General features: G+C 34.6%; 1 protein-coding gene across 1 annotated transcript; it reads right to left on the bottom strand.

The window, feature by feature from the left end:
- Positions 1-1,147: 1,147 nt before the first annotated feature.
- Positions 1,148-3,032, bottom strand: LOC120181134 (ethylene-responsive transcription factor ERF119-like). Its single transcript, XM_039186332.1, has 2 exons — positions 2,679-3,032; positions 1,148-2,587 (listed from the first exon to the last, which is right to left on the bottom strand). The coding sequence occupies exon 2, from the start codon at positions 2,377-2,379 to the stop codon at positions 1,366-1,368; it is 1,014 nt and encodes a 337-aa protein (XP_039042263.1). The 5' UTR covers positions 2,380-2,587; positions 2,679-3,032; the 3' UTR covers positions 1,148-1,365.
- Between the last annotated feature and the right edge of the window lie 13,861 nt (positions 3,033-16,893).

Consider the following 16,893-nt stretch of genomic DNA (forward strand, 5'->3'; position numbering starts at 1 on the left):
TATTTTAATTTATTAAGATCAAATTGATAGAATATATAAATAACAATAACTAAATGTGTAATTATACCAATTTACTAACTGCCACATCATACTACCATTAAATGTTAACGGATAGTGGCTTGATTGAACCTATTTAAATAATTGAGTGATCTGATTGACAATAATTCAAAAATAATTATCAAAATGAAAATGTTATTAAAGAACTAGAACTAATAACAAACTAAAATAATATAATTTACTTTTTAATTGTCTTAATATAAAGAGGAATTAAATATTATAAAATTGAGTTAAATTAGATAATCTCACAAGGTGATAAAAATGAATTAAAAATCGAATTTAGCCTTGTCCCAATCCACCGTTTAAATTGAGAAAAGTCGTTCCAAATAAGAACGATAACGGTTACCATCAAACGGATATTTCCAAAGGCCAAAACCGAATAAATAATAGGAAAAGGGAGCATTAAAGAGATGTCCACCAAACTCGATATTTAATTTAAACTTCAAAAGAAAATCTATTAACAAAGGTATAATATCACACTAGGTGCAATAATTTCATCAAATATTCAATATAGCACATGTATTTTATACGATTTTTGATTAATTGAATTCATGACGGTCCCTCCGACTCCTTCGAGTAAAACATAATCATACGTCTAAGACATTCCACCAAGGCTTAAACCTTACGCATAATCTTATATCTTATGATGTCTACAAAAAAATTGGGTCACTTGCTCTTTTAATATTGTCTTCATAAACCGTATATCCCATTATACATATAATCATATTTATTTATCATTCAATGTGATATATTTGTATCTAGACATCCTGGTACAATCTACTACTGTACTTGACTTCACAATGGTCTATTTATAGAATTAGTCCACTACTGCTTCCCACTCCACACTCTTAAAAAGCAGCCTTTTCCTTAGAATCGAAGCATATTGTACTTATAAATTTCAACCCAAGCTTCCCCTTTCCACAAGGAATGGTCCAAAGAATGTTATACTATTCTTCAAGCTTTATTTTCAACAGGAAGATTCATGCAAAAAAATTATCAAACTATGGAGTAAATCAAAGCAAAAATTATTGCAAATAACAATACTTAATTCCATAAATATGAGAATGAGCGCAAGAAAACACAGTTTCAATGGTGCTTGGAAGGTCAAGCACCTTTACCAGATAGATTATTCCCTCAGGACGGCTCCATAGCACAAGAAAACCCAAGGGAATGACTCGGACTCATTTCACTTTTAACTCGGCAAAACACAGTTTTTTTTTAACGAACTCACTCACAAAAAAAAGCATATCACTAAGAACCCATCTTGGGGTTCCAGAGATTAACAGATAACGCTTCTAACTGCAAAATTTATGGGCAAGCTATGTTGAGGGGGGCGGCAACTTCATCGAAAAGAAAGTCATCGGTGCTGAAATCACAATCGGGTAGCTCGCTGGGCTCGCATGCTCCGATACCGCAAATACTTAGGTCTTCGATGCTGCAGTAATCCTCCAGCATCATTCCGAAATCGTTGACAAATAGAAAATCATCAGCTTCAGTGCCTATGTTGTTAAGTTCTTGGTCAACTGAACCAGAGAGCAGTGGATCATCGATGAAACAGAGATCGGGTATTGGTATATCAGCGAAGTTAACATCGAACATCTCTTTGTTTGTATCACCGCGGTCATCGTTGTTGTTCGAGATTGAAACAGAAGTGGAAGTATCCACCTCAAGAACCGATGGGGAAGTACGCGACAAAGGGCCCTCGGACTCCTCGGAAGTAGAGGCAGTCGTGCTGTTGTGAGAAGCGGCGGCGAAGCATGAAAGGTCGTTGGTTTTCTCAGACGAAACTGAAGCAGCATCAACGGCCAGAGACTCGAACTCGAGCTTTTTAGCATCGTAAGCCTTGGCTGCTTCTTCAAGAGTTTCGTAAGTACCCAACCAAATCCTGGTTTTCTTCAGTGGATGCCGGATTTCAGCAGCCCACTTGCCCCACTTCCTTTGACGAACGCCAACAGGTTTCTTCGTTTTAGCAACCTTAGACTTCTTGCCTTCGAGGGTTTTGGTCCTAACCCTCTTCCTGCTGGTCGGGGTTTTAGTGTTACTGCCTTGAGAAGAAGTCTCGGATTCTAGGGGTTTTGCTTGTGAAGCCAAACCCAAAACAGGAACTCTGATTTCACGAACAAATCGCCTTCCCTTGGGGGCTTTTCTAGTTTCCTCGGATTCATCTTCACTAGAAGACGAATCAGTCGCATACGGATCATTGAACATGACTCGAACTTTTCTAGTCATTTGGGCTTCATCTTCAGCCATGGTAGATTCGGCTTTCTTGGTCTTTCTGCATGATTTACTTGGATTCATGGTTTGTTTTCGATGGTTAAACATTTTTTCTGGAAACAAAAATGGCTAAAAACTCAAGCTAAAACCCCCCTCAAATCTGTGGACAAACTACGAAAACAAAATCAAGGGAAAAATGGGTGAACAAAATCTCTCAAAGCAGAATCAACTATGAGCCCCTCTAAGAAACAAGAAAAGATAGAAAAACCGTTGTCTTATATGGAAACCTCCAATACACTCAAATCCGAAACAAGACCTGCAAACGAAAAAAAACCCCGACATCAAAACCCAGAACAAAAATATTCAGATGAAAAATCTAACACGTTTGTTTGAATGTTTTGACATACTTTTTTGATCTCAAACGCATCGAAACAGTCGGGAACACGAGATTCACTCTCTGCCTAGAGAAGCAGAGAATCATGCAAGAAACAGCCAACAAAGCAGAGAAGAACAAGCGTGCACAGGTAATAGTTGTTGAAGACGAAGAAGAAAAACAGAGCTGCAACTGAGCCCCACTCGAAGCCAAATCAAACTCAGCCGACATAAATCCACTGATCAGCCTCCCTTTAGTGCTCTTCACAAGCGCAACGGAAACCACCACCGAAGATAAGAGAAAGAAAAGCTCACAACAAAGCCTCCTCTATGGCCTTAGATACTACTACTAGATCCGAAACAGGAAAAAAGAGGGATTAAAAATATATGGCTATGATCTTTCTCTCTCTGTGCTCTGAAACTCTAAAAGCTAACAAAAATCCAACAGTTTACGAAAGGTAAGATTACAAGTAAAAATAAAAGATTAATAAGAATAGGATTATAAGGAATGTTGTATTTTATATTTAGTTGGTTTAGTAAGAATGTAAGATTACCGTGTTTGGTTAAAAGAATAAAAGATTATTAGAATGTATATTTAATTAAATTATCCTTATTATATATTTGTATAATATTACAAATTATAAAATATTTATATATTTTTTAAAAAAAAATTAAATTCATAATATTTATATAATTTTTTTATAAAATTAAAAATATAAAAAATATTTAATGAAAGGGTAAAAAAAATTTAATATCTGAACTTCATATAAAATTTTAATTATAGATTTTTTTGTAAATCTAAAATAATTTAAGGATAAATGTGTAATTTAACATTCGTAGAATTTTTATTATTCAATGACAGAAGAATGATATTTTTGAAAAAAAAAAATTAAGGTATTTTAGTTCAAAACGCCGGTAATATTACAATACCTAAGAAGAGGTAATGACATTCCCAGTAATATACCCTAAAAAATCTACTATTGGTAATAAAACATTACGAGAATGAGATTTTCGGCCAACCAAACATGAAAATGTCACGTTCCTTGAACCAATCATCCTTTTACTACAAACAGTAATATAGACCACGAGGTAACGGACACCGCCACAGTAAAAAAGAGTGTAAAAAATTACCGATCAACGAGGTGAACACATAACACACGTCTCATTGGGAGAAAATATAACGAATTAAATATTTACCCCAAAACCCAATTTTCATTTCCCTAAGAAAAGTCAGTAAAATAATAATATTAGTTTCCCATTACCTTCTTTCTCCCTGTAGTGGGTGTGGACTGAATCTGGATCTTCTTCTAATCTTATTCAAATCTTTGACGTCGCTCTCTCTTTTTTCCACTTCTGCTGCTCTGTTTTTCTCCCAAGGCCATCCACCTTTTTACCACGCCCAGCAGACTGAAGTCGGCATTAAAGAGAATCTATATAATATTATCGAAATAATAAAAAAAGGAAAAAGGGTTAAAATTAAATTTTTTGATTTAGTTATGGAAATAAATAATGAAAAATTAGCTGTCATGCATTACCCCATCAATGCATGACAAGTCTATTGCCAAATATTTACCGTTCATTGCTATCATGTTTTTCACTGCCCTGGCTTTTTATTTATTTATTTGCACTAGGTTTTCTTTAACCAATGCTCGCCACTCGCGATTGTGAGCACGCTTGCATCGGCGATCGGTTTAACTTTGGCGCCCTGGGAATGGTCCCTTGAATGCGTGTTGAGTACACGCGCGAAGTGTTAGGAGGGGGATAGAGAGTCTGGCGTTTGCAGCTTTATTTTGGTATAAACGAAGCGCCGCGATTCGGCAAACGTACTGGGGAAGGGCTCTTCTTGGTCTTACACTGAATTGCCGTAACATTCGGGTATGGGACTTAGTAAATTACATTATTGCCACTGAAGTGACCACAATTCTTCTACGGTCTATAATTCTTTTTTTTTATAGATCAAATTTTTATTATTCAAAGAACATAGTTATGCTATAAAATACAATCAATCAAATACGAAAGTATTATGCACAACCTGTTTACAAAGATAAAGATTGGTTAAGTAATACTTCATGCATACAAAGCTTAGAGTTAATTTTACCAGCTCTATTAATATTTTTATCCTTAAGTTGGATACGCACAGCTTCAATAATAACATTGAGCAATTCATCAGTAGATCTGTGGCGACGTTGGAAAATTTTGTGATTCCTTTCCTCCCACAATGTGTAAATATAGGTTGTCCAAGATATCTTCAGGATTGTAATGAGTAAGGATTTCCCTTTCGATTAACCATTTCTTCCCATGTAAGATGATGTATTCTTCAAGCCATTAAGCGATAGGACGGAGCACCAAAGTCGAACTGCCATAATGCATTGACATAAAATATGATTTCTTGTTTCCTGTTCATCTCTGCAGTTAACACAAGTCCCTTCTGTTGAAATTCCCATTTTGAGGAGCCGATCTCTAATTGGTAATCTGTTTAACAAAGACATCCAAACAATCAAACTGAATTTAGGAATATGCATGGGAAATCAAATAAGATTATGCCAAGGAACTTTCTCCCTTTTGATTCGGATTGATTCCCAAATATCTTTTAGCCTAAGAGAACTTGAAGAGGAGAAGATGCTGAGAGCAGTAGAACGCAATTTTAGAAGTCTATTAATACTCCAGCTCACATTAGAACCTGCAGCAAAATTCCAAAAATCTTGATCTTTGAAAACATAAGAATTTAACCAAGCCACCCAAAGCGAGCCATCACCCGCTAAGATTTTCCTAATAAGATCAATAGAACACGCTTTGTTCCAGATTTTAGTGTTATTTAGACCAAGGCCACCTTCCGCTTTAGAGAAGCAGATAAAATCCCAGCTTACTCGAGCACCCATGGCAGACTTGTCGTCACCTTTCAGAAAAATCTAGAGCAGAGTTGGTCCACTTTGGCAAGAATTGAATTGGGAAGGATAAGCTGTCTGCACCAATAGTTCGAGACGCTGAATAGGACAAAGGATTAATTCAAGTCTGCCAGCTTAGCTCAGATTTCTAGCAGAACAATGGTGAAGCCTCTGTTTAATTTTATCAATAAGCACAACACAATCCTTCTCAGTAATTTTACGAGTAACAAGAAGAATACCTAAGTATCTCACAGGTAAGCTTTGCTTTGGGTGATAACCAAACACTCTTTGACAACAACCAAATTAAGCATCTTAGATAAAACTTGCATATCAAGAACAAAAAGAGTAGGGGAGAGAGGATCACCTACCTTAAACCTCTAGCTCCCTTGAAGTAACCAATGAGAGAGCCATTAAAAGAGATGGAATACCTAGCTTGAGTGAAACAAGTCTCAATCCAAGCTATAAATCTAGGAGGAAGATTGAGGGCTTTGAGAATAGAGGAAATAAAATCCCAATGGAGCGAGTCAAAAGCCTTATGAAGGTCAATCTTCATGGAACATCTAAGAGAAATAGATTTCCTACCATAAACTTTGACCAATTCTTGAGCGAGAATGGTATTATCAACAATGCTCCTACCATTGATAAAAGCAGTTTGGTTTAAAGAGATAATATCAGGGAGAAATTCAGACAATCTTTTAACTAAAATTTTAGTGATGACTTTGTAAAAAACAGAATAACGGGAGATAGGTCTGAAATATTAACAACTTGAGGATTTGGAACTTTGGGAAAAAGAGCAATGACAGTGGAATTAAATCCAGAGTTCATGAAGTTGTTATGGAAAAAATATTTAACATCAGCCAAGACGTCTTCTCCCATAATAGACCAAGCCTTCTTGAAGAAACAGGGAGAATAACCATCAGGTCCAGGGGCTTTATCGTTCCCTTGACTGAAAAAGGCATCTTGAATTTCTTTATTTGGAGAGAATAATAATTCTACAGCTCTTTAAAGGAAGAATGATCAATGTTTTTAACTCTGTTGTCAACAGATCCAAGCAAGTTAGAAAAAGAGGAAGTAACTTCCTTAGCCATATCATCGAAAGATTCCAAACGATTGCCATTATCATCAATAAGTACACAAATGGTGTCTCTCTTGTTCTTTAAAGCAAGAATATAATGGAAGAATTTTGTGTTCTTATCACCATTTTTAATCCACTTAATTTTTGCCTTTTGTTTAAGAAACAAATTTTCAACTTCTTCAAGAGTCTTCAGCTCATCTTGAATGATTATCTCCTTTCAATTCCATCCTCACCTTTTAAGGTACGGAGTTGTTGCAATTCCAGCTCCACCCTTTTAACTTTCACTTGAGTAGGGAGATTTTTGAAGTTTTAATTGTTAAACTCTTTAAGGGAAGCTTTGAGTCTTTTAAGCTTAGTAAAGAGGACAAACATAGGGTTACCAGAAGCATTTGGGAGCCAAGAGTTCCTCACAACATTCAAGAAGCAAGGGTGAGCAGACCAGAAATTAAAAAATTTGAACGGTTTTGGTATATTAAAATGAGACTCTTTGGCAAGGTTGACAATAGCCATACAATGATCTGAGATACTAGGAGCAAAGAATTCCACAAAAGAGAGAGGAAAGGAAGTAACCTATTAAGAATTTAATAAGAACCCTATCAAGCTTCCTAACAATAAAAAAATCTTTCTGCTTGTTACTCCAAGTGAAAGTAGGACCAAAGAAAGGGTGATATAGAAGATCTAATTCTTGAATAATATCTTGGAAATCTTTCATATCAACAGTAGTATAGTGACCAAGGGTAATGACAAACAGAAGAATTAACATGTTTTAATTGGTGCCATAATTGCCTCCTAACAATTCCATCATTGCTACCATAAATAGCAGATAAGAAAAGAGGGGAACCATTGTAGGAGCCCTTAACAGTGATAATTTGATCATAAATGAAAATGACATTGAAATCAAGACATTTTTTCCAAAGCAGCCAGATTATACCATTAAAAGCATAGTCGTAGTTAGAACTGATATTCCAATTTGAGAATTTAGAATTGAAAATTTTCTCTGAATTTTTAGCTTTAACTCTAGTCTCCAATAAGCATAAAACGTCTATTTTATCCTGAGTATCTCTATGGATCACTTTTTCTTGTTTGAGATGATTGTTAAGTCCTCTTTTGTTCCAAAATCTTAAATTCATTGGGAATGAGAAGATCCCATTTCACCCCCCACATTAAGACTTTTAGATTTTTCAACTAGATCTTTCTTTTTAGATTTTATTTCATTTACGAGACTTACTACTCCCAAAGAAGCAATTCTTACTTTTCTTTGCTGGTTATCTAAAGAAGTATGGATGTCATCAACTGAGTTTAGTATTTCGAATCTGTTCTTTGAACTAGCGAAAGAGACTTTAGAGTTAACCTTTGGAGGTCTTCCTCTACCCTTTTTAATATAAGCATGATGAGTAGAAACAACTTTTGAAATTTTAGAATTTTCAGGAAGGTTTTGAGAATTTGCAACAACAGAGACATTGGAAATAATAGAAGTAGTAGTAGTAGAGTCAATGTCAGTAATAGTATGTTGTATCTCAATGATAGTGCTACTATTATCCCTATTTAAACCATCAGATTTAGAGGAATTTAAAGCTTTAACTTTTGAGGTCAGAATTTTAATAGGGGGATTATCAACAGTAGAGTTAAGATCAGGGCATGATTTATCTTTTAGTGTTGCTATGTCGTTAAGGTCAGTAGCAACATCATGGAGGAGATCATAACTCATCTTTGCTGCAGTTAAAATATGATCAGAACATTCCCCTAAATGAAGAGAAGAATTAGCAGCAAGTATGACAGGGTTATCAGCAGAGGTCAATGGTACATTGTTAGTAGTATCAGGATCCTGTAAAGCTTCAATGCCTTCCACTATAGGGGCTTTAGAGTTAGAAACAATAATTTCTTTACGTTTCCATACTTGGCTAACAATAGAAGAAGGGTTTGATTTCACACACCCATTTTCATTGTGACCAAAAACATGACACTTTCTACAAGCTTGAGGGAGCCAAGGAACCTCAACTAAAACCGATATAGTTTGTCCATCTTTAAGCACAACATCAACATACATAGGAATTTTATCATTAGCCCCAATTTCGACACATACTTTAGCAAATTCCAATCTAGATTTGGACGCAGTTATAGTGTCCATAGAAATAGGAACACCTATGGCACTGGCAACATAGCTAAGGCCACCTCTAGAAAAAAGCTTGAGGGGGACATTGAACAAATGAATCCAAACTGAAATTTTAGACAGATTAAAGCTAAGGGATTTAAGGTTTGATTCTGATTTTCTTAGTATTAGAGGATTATTATGCACGTGCCATGGGCCATTTTCAATCACCCAATTCATAGCATATTCAGAAGAGAAAGAGAATATGAACAAACTGTTACCTGCAGTACTGACCTGTAATCGGGAACCCTTAAGTGCTTTGCTCTATAAACTGTTTAAGATTCTTTGGATTGTAGCAAAGCTAGGAGAAACCCCGAGAAACTGTCCCACCAGCGATAGTTTCCATTCGGAAATACCGGCTTCTAAGATCTCAGGAGGAGGGAGGACGGTAAGTTTACCTTCGAGAGACTTCGGTGGATAGAAATTAAGATCATAGCCTTCTGAGCAACCGAATAACGTCCTCCAGTCCATCTGTGGATCTCGTGGAAATGAAGGAGTTGATTAATAGAGTGGAGTACGAAGTCGAACAGAAGGGAATCGCCGGAAAAACGATCGGAAATCACAGAGTTCGTTAGTCCCGCTAACGTGCACCCAGAGAATCCTCCACTTTTACCTTTTCTAATTTGAATGTTTCTTTTTTCTTTTCTATTTGGGATAAAATCCCAATATTAAAAAAAATATTTCTCTTAATAAACTTCTTAATTCCCTTTTCCACTCTGTTTATTTAGATTTTTTTAATTTTTTATTATATTTAGACCTTCTCACAATGACTTTTTCTAAAAAATTATATATTTGTTGAATTATAATGTTTAGATTTAATTTTATTATAAAAATATAGTTATATCTTGTTTTCAATATCATGTCTAGTAGTACAAATTATAGTTATATAAATTTAAATTTTAAAAAAATATTAATCATAAATTTAAATAATATAAGTACTTATACAATTGCATTAATTCTTACCTGTCCGCTTAGAAATTTGAAAATGCAATTAAAAATATTTAATTAAATAATTCTTTAATTGAATAAGCTATTTTTAAAAAAAACATATATAACTATAATAAGAGTTTCAACCATCATTATAAATTAAATATATATTTTAGATATTTTCTTATATCATAACTAGCAACTCAAGTAAAATAATCGAACACAAAATAGATACAAATAAGTTTGATTGTACTGACAAACATATAACAAATTAGATTAAACTATTGAAATACAATTGAGACATGCAAATCAAAACTTATTGACATAATAAACTATCCACGAACGTAAAATCGCGTATTCAAATTCAATTAGATGATCCATGACAATAGAAATCAATAAGATTACAAATAAACATCATTTTAAGCAAACGAATTTTCATCAAATCCAACTCTAAAAACATAAGAAAATCAGCCAAACGACTGAGAAAGAATATGAAAAGCATGGCATAAAACAAATAAAAAAATATCATAAAGATATAATTATCCTTTTTATATAAAAAAAAGAAACCAACGATCGACAATCAACATCAGAACTACTATCATTACCCGCTAAATAAAGTCAATAGAAAAAAGTAATCGATATATAAAAGAATACAAATCTAACAAAAAATGGAGAGAGCGGTTAGGGTAAAGTATACTTAATATTTAGTTATATTTAAGTCAACAAAACTAGTAAATTACAATGAACATCCATATACACCATACTTATACAATTATGTTTATATTTAATTACAAAATAATTTTCTAAAAAAATATTTAGTTTTTAAAATAGAAAACCATTAAGAAGATTTAATATGTGTGTGTGTTTTTTTGCAGTTATAACTATTACAACACGTTTTATTCACTTTATAAACAAAATTAAGGTACCAGATACCAATGTTTTTTCATGTATCTATTAGGGTTTCAATTAACATACTTAGCGAGGGAATATAGTGTAAGAGACTGTCGCCGTAACATAAAGTCAGTGTGTTGTAATACTTTCTTTCACATTCAACCATTCATTAATGAATTATCAAAACACATCTAAACCTAATTAATAAATCAACAAAGTGCAACAATTACAGCCAACGTAAATCCAATTAATTGTTAAAATTTCAAAGTTTGGCAACTAACTTTGAAAAAATGATTTTCAAAGTTTGGTAAATGTTTCTTTGAAAATGGTTTTCAAAGTTTGGTAAATGTTTTTTTGAAAATAGTTTTCAAAGTTTGGTAAATGTTTCTTTGAAAAATGATTTTTAAAAGTTTGGTAGATGTTTGTTGAAAAATTGTAATGGGATAATTATTATTAGTCACTGGACTTTAGGGTATTTATAAGATTAGTCCTTAACCTTCAACTATAAATACCCTAGCTAATTTAGCTTCAAAATGATCCCAAAAATCATTTCTTTCTCCCAATACTAGATAGTTTTCTTGTGAGTAGTGAATATTTTATAAACACCTGTAAATTTTCTCTATTAGTAAAAGATCTGCAGCAGTCCGGAGATGTAAGCGAATTGGCTGAACTCTGTTATCAATTTCGGGTATTATTTTTCCGCTTTTATTTCGTATTCTCACTAATCTGGTTATAGGAAAATTACTCGTTCTCATTTATTTCCCATCAACTGGTATCAGAGCATTTGGTTGTGAATTTTGTCAATTTTTGCGAGGATAATATTCATTAGTATTCACGTGAATAGTAAATTTCGTGAATAGTAAAAATTTTGTCGGCGATACGAGTTTATCGACGGAGGTGTTATAATACACGGTTGTTCGCATAAGTTGTCAGAAACGATCCGAAGAAGCCAGATTCGAGTGGAAGCGATGGCTGCAGATGAATGGAATGTGAAAATTGAAAAGTTCGATGGTGCGGACTTTGGCTTTTGGAAGATGCAGATTGAAGATTTTTTGTACCAGAAAAATATATATCAACCTCTCTCAGGAAAGCAACCAGAGGGCATGAAAAATGAAGACTGAGCTCTTCTCGATAGACAAGCCCTCGGAGTTATCCGACTGACGTTATTCCACAATGTTGCTTTCAACATAGCAAAGGAAAAGACCACGATGGGTCTTATGGCGGCTCTCTCCAGTATGTATAAGAAGCCATCAGCCTCAAACAAAGTGCACTTGATGAGGCGATTATTCAATTTGCGGATGACGGAGGGCATCAATGGCACAACACCTAAATGAACTCAACACAATCACAGCCCAGTTGAGTTCAGTGGAAATTGAATTCGATGATGAAGTTCGAGCTTTAATTCTCTTATCATCTCTACCATACAGTTGGAATGCTACTGTTACAGTAGTCAGCAGCTCGTCAGGAAACAACAAATTAAAATTTGATGATGTTCGAGATTTGGTATTGAGTGAAGAAATTCGACGGATAGAATCGGGTGAAGCATCAATCTCCTCGGCCTTGCACACGGAGTCCAGAGGGAGAACTTCATAAAGAAATTCAAATCGTGGCAGATCGAAATCCAGAAGGGGCAAATCAAGAACAGGAAAGAAAGATTTTACCTGTTATAATTGTGGCAAGAATGGTCACTTTAAAAGAGATTGTCGAGCACTGAAGAAAGATTCTGGTGCATAGGAATCTGTCAACGTGACAGAGGAGACAGAGGCATCTTTCTACTCCACCCCATGCCGAGAAATCATGGAGAACTATGTCAATGATGATTTTGGAAAGGTTCATCTAGTTGATGATGAAACCTTGAAGATATTCGGAATAGGAGATATCCGATTAAAGTTGCCAAACCAGACCACTTGGATGCTGAAAGGAGTGAGACATATTTCTGGCCTCAAAAGAAATTTGATTTCTGTAGGATAGCTTGATGGAGAAGGATATAACACAACTTTTTCAGGCTGTGAATGGAAGATTACCAAATGAGCACTCGTCATTGCTCGTGGTAAGAAGACTGGTACTCTCTATGTAATCTCAAATTTAGAGAATATCATTGCAGTAGCAGATGCTGATGGAAAATCAAACCTATGGTACCAAAGGCTTGGCCATATGAGCGAGAAAGGGATGAAGATACTTTTATCAAAAGGGAAGCTGCCGGATCTAAAGAGTGTAGATGTCGAACTATGCGAAGATTGCATCTTTGGCAAACAAAATAAAGTCAGCTTTGCAAAGATTGGTAAGACACCAAATGCTGAAAAGTTAGAGTTGGTTTATACTGATGTATGTGGACCATCTCCAGTTCCATCTCTTGCAGGCTCATTATATTATGTCACATTCATCGATGATTCTACAAGGAAGGTGTGGGTTTATTTTCTTAAGAAGAAATTAGAAGTCTTTGATACCTTCAGAAAATAGAAGGACATGGTGGAAAATGACACTGGTCTGAAAGTCAAGCGGTTGAGGTCTGACAATGGAGAAGAGTACAGAAATCGTAGATTCAAATATTTCTGCGCAAACAATGGGATTAAGATGGAGACAACAGTTCCCATGACACCGCAGCAGAATGGCGTAGCAGAGCGCATGAACAGAACTCTGAATTAACGTGCCATAAGCATGAGGATATATGCTGGATTATCCAAATTTCTATGGGCTAAAGCTATCAACACTGCAACTTACCTGATCAACCGTGGGCCCTCAGTTCCTTTGGATGACAGAATACCAGAGGAAGTTTGGAGAAAGAAAGAAATAAACCTTTCACACTTAAGAGTGTTTGGTTGTATTTCTTATGTACACATAGATTCTGCTGAAAGAAGTAAACTTGATGCTAAGTCCAATAAATGTGCCTTTGTTGGTTATGGCGGTGATGAGTTCGGTTACCGGTTTTGGGACTATGAAAATTAGAAGATCATCAGAAGCATAGATGTCATTTTCAATGAGAATGTGGTGTACAATGACAGATCAACCATAGAATCAAGTAGCTCAAATACTGAAGCTGAAACAAAGGAATTTGCTGAGTTTGAGGAGATTTCTGGAAATGATGTTCAGATCAATCCTATAGCAATTCAAGAAGAACCAGGCAGACCGGAACTAAGACGCTCCTCCAGAATTCCTAAACCAACCTAGCGGTATTCTCCTTCTTTGCACTACTTATTGCTGACTGACAATGGTGAACCAAAGTGCTATGATGAAGCAATGCAAGTGGAGGATTCAGTCAAATGGGAATCTGCCATGAAATATGAGATGGACTCGCTTATGTCAAATCAGACATGAGAATTAGCTGAATTACCACCAGGCAAGAAAGCGCTTCATAACAAGTTGATTTACAGGATTAAAGAAGAGCATGATGAGAGCAAACGCTACAAAACAAGATTGGTTGTCAAAGGCTTTCAGCAAAAAGAAGGTATTGACTACAATGAAATTTTCTCTCCAGTTGTAAAACTGTCTACAATCAGATTGGTGTTGGAAATTGTAGCTGCAGAGAATTTACATCTTGAGCAGTTAGATGTAAAGACAGCTTTCCTTCATGGTGATTTGGAGGAAGAAATCTATATGAAGCAGGAAACAAAAACCTGGTATGCAGGTTGAAGAATAGCTTGTATGGTTTAAAACAAGCTCCTAGACAGTGGTACAAGAAGTTTGATAGCTTCATGAGTAGCAATGGTTTTACCAGATGCCAAGCAGATCATTGTTGCTATATCAAGAGGTTCGACAATAGCTTTATTATTTTATTGTTGTACGTTGATGACATGCTCGTTGCAGACTTAGACATGCAAGAGATTATAAACTTGAAACAAAAATTGTCGAAGCAGTTTACTATGAAGGATCTGGGAGCTGCAAAGCAAATTCTTGGAATGAAGATAAAGAGAGACACAAAGTCGGGGACTTTTATGTTATCACAGGCTGAGTACATCAACAAAGTACTCTCCAGGTTGAACATGCAAGATGCTAAACCAGCAAGTACACCTTTAACTGTTCATTTTAGACTCTCCAAAGAACAGTCACCAAAGACGGAGGAAGAACGTGCACACATGGTGGAGGCGTCGTATGCCTCAGCAATTGGAAGTCTGATGTATGCCATAGTTTGTATCAGACCAGATATTGCTCATGCAGTGGGAGCTGTTAGCAGGTACATGAATAATCCAAGCAAGGTACACTGGAAGCAGTCAAATGGATCCTCAGATATCTACGGGGTACCATAAACAAATCACTTTGTTTCAAAGGTGGAAATACAATACTAACAGGCTATTTAGATGCTGACTTAGCCGGAAATGTCGATATTAGAAGAAGCACTACAAGGTATGTCTATACTCTAGGAGGAACTGCGATGAGTTGGGTTTCTCAACTACAGAAGATAGTTGATCTCTCCACAACTGAAGAAGAATATGTCGTTGTTACGGAAGCCAACAAGGAGATGGTTTGGCTCCAAAGTTTCTTGGAAGAGTTAGGCAAGAAACAAGAAAACAATATCTTGTATTGCGACACTCAAAGTGTTATATATCTAACAAATAATTCGTCTTTTCATTCCAGGACGAAGCACATACAATTGAGATGTCATTTTATCCGGTCTCTTCTGGAAGATTGGATTTTGAAACTTGAAAAGATTAGTGGAGCTCAAAATCTGGCAGACATGTTGACAAAGACGGTGACTACGGACAAACTGAAGTTGTGTTAAACTTCAGTTGGCATACTAGAGTAACAAGACTAGAAAAGCTGCTGCATTGATCGAGGTGTGAAGACATATTAAAATCAGTCTTCAAGTTGGAGATTGTTAAAAGTTCAAAGTTTGGCAACCAACTTTGGAAAAATGATTTTCAAAGTTTGGTAAATGTTTTTTGAAAAATGGTTTTTCAAAGTTTGGTAGATGTTTGTTGAAAAATTATAATGGGATAATTATTATTAGTCACTGGACTTTAGGGTATTTATAAGATTAGTCCTTAACCTTTAACTATAAATACCCTAGCTCATTTAGCTTTAAAATGATCCCAAAAATCATTTCTTTCTTCCAATACTAGAGAGTTTTCTTGTGAGTAGTGAGTGTTTTGTAAACACCTATAAATTTTCTCTCTTAGTAAAAGATCTGCACCAGTCCGGAGACGTAATCAAATTGGTTAAACTCCGTTATCAATTTCGGGTATTATTTTTCCGCTTTTATTTCGTATTCTCACTAATCTGGTTATAGGAAAATTACTAGTTCTCGTTTATTTCCCAATATTAATTACATTTTCTTTTAAACATCCAAAGAATTCGTTAAACAAATTTCTAAATCATTAACTATGTACTTACTTGTTGGTTGTGTTATTTTTTCCAATACAAGTTGTCAATGTGTTAGATTTCAGTATGGGATCCAGGTTGGACGGTAACAATTATAGGAAACCCATTGAATTATAAATAAATTCAAAAACGAATATGGTATAATATAAAATCTAAAAAAATTTATAATAATTATGATTCTTTCTCATATTAATATTTATGTACTAAGTCTGGCAAGATCTTATACTCGTGTTATACCTTCCTTTCCCCCCACATAACATGTTTCTTCATCCTTGAAGTTGAAGTGATGTGAGTGGTTGACACTTAACATGTGGATAATGTTTGGAAATAAGATACATATGTTTGTATCGATCAAATCTCGTTATTCATCATTACATCATTTTTTAATTTGTTGATTTAATTTATATAATTTATTTATGTGCACGAACTAATTTACTTCCGTAGTTAAAGGAATCGTTGGTCTTTCTAGAGGTCACGGGTTCGAGCACCACCGACTGCAGTAGGGTTATTGAGTGTTCATTGTCTAATGATTGAGAGTATTTAGAACATATATTATTTTGTAATCATCTTAGCTTAAATAAAAAAAATTTTAAGTAACTTTTAATTTTTATTTAAAATTAAATAAATATATTTGGTCAGTAGATCAAGCACATCATATTTATTCTCTCGTATTCTTAAATAATATTATGATTAGATTGGAAATTTATATAAAAAAATTATAAAACCATTTTCTTTTTTATTATTTAGGCGAGTGATTCATTTTATTGAATAATTTAATTTCATTATATGATTCTTGATCAGATGATTCTCGCTTGCATTTTATCATCACACTTGCTGTTTTAGTAGATTAATGATTAAATTTTAAATTATTTATATAATTAATTTCTTTAATTTCATTATATAAATGTGGAAATTAAATAATTTGTAAAATAAATTTATTGGATATCCTCAATGATTAAAGAAAAAATTATTTAAATTTAAGTAATTATATTTATAGAATATACGAA

This window comes from Hibiscus syriacus, unplaced genomic scaffold (assembly GCF_006381635.1).
Source record: "Hibiscus syriacus cultivar Baekdansim isolate YM2019G1 unplaced genomic scaffold, ASM638163v2 tig00112517_pilon, whole genome shotgun sequence".
Classification (NCBI taxonomy): domain Eukaryota; kingdom Viridiplantae; phylum Streptophyta; class Magnoliopsida; order Malvales; family Malvaceae; genus Hibiscus; species Hibiscus syriacus.

Bases quoted from the DNA above. Each gene is read 5' to 3' on its own strand.
- LOC120181134 (XM_039186332.1), bottom strand. From the start codon at position 2,379: ATGTTTAACCATCGAAAACAAACCATGAATCCAAGTAAATCATGCAGA.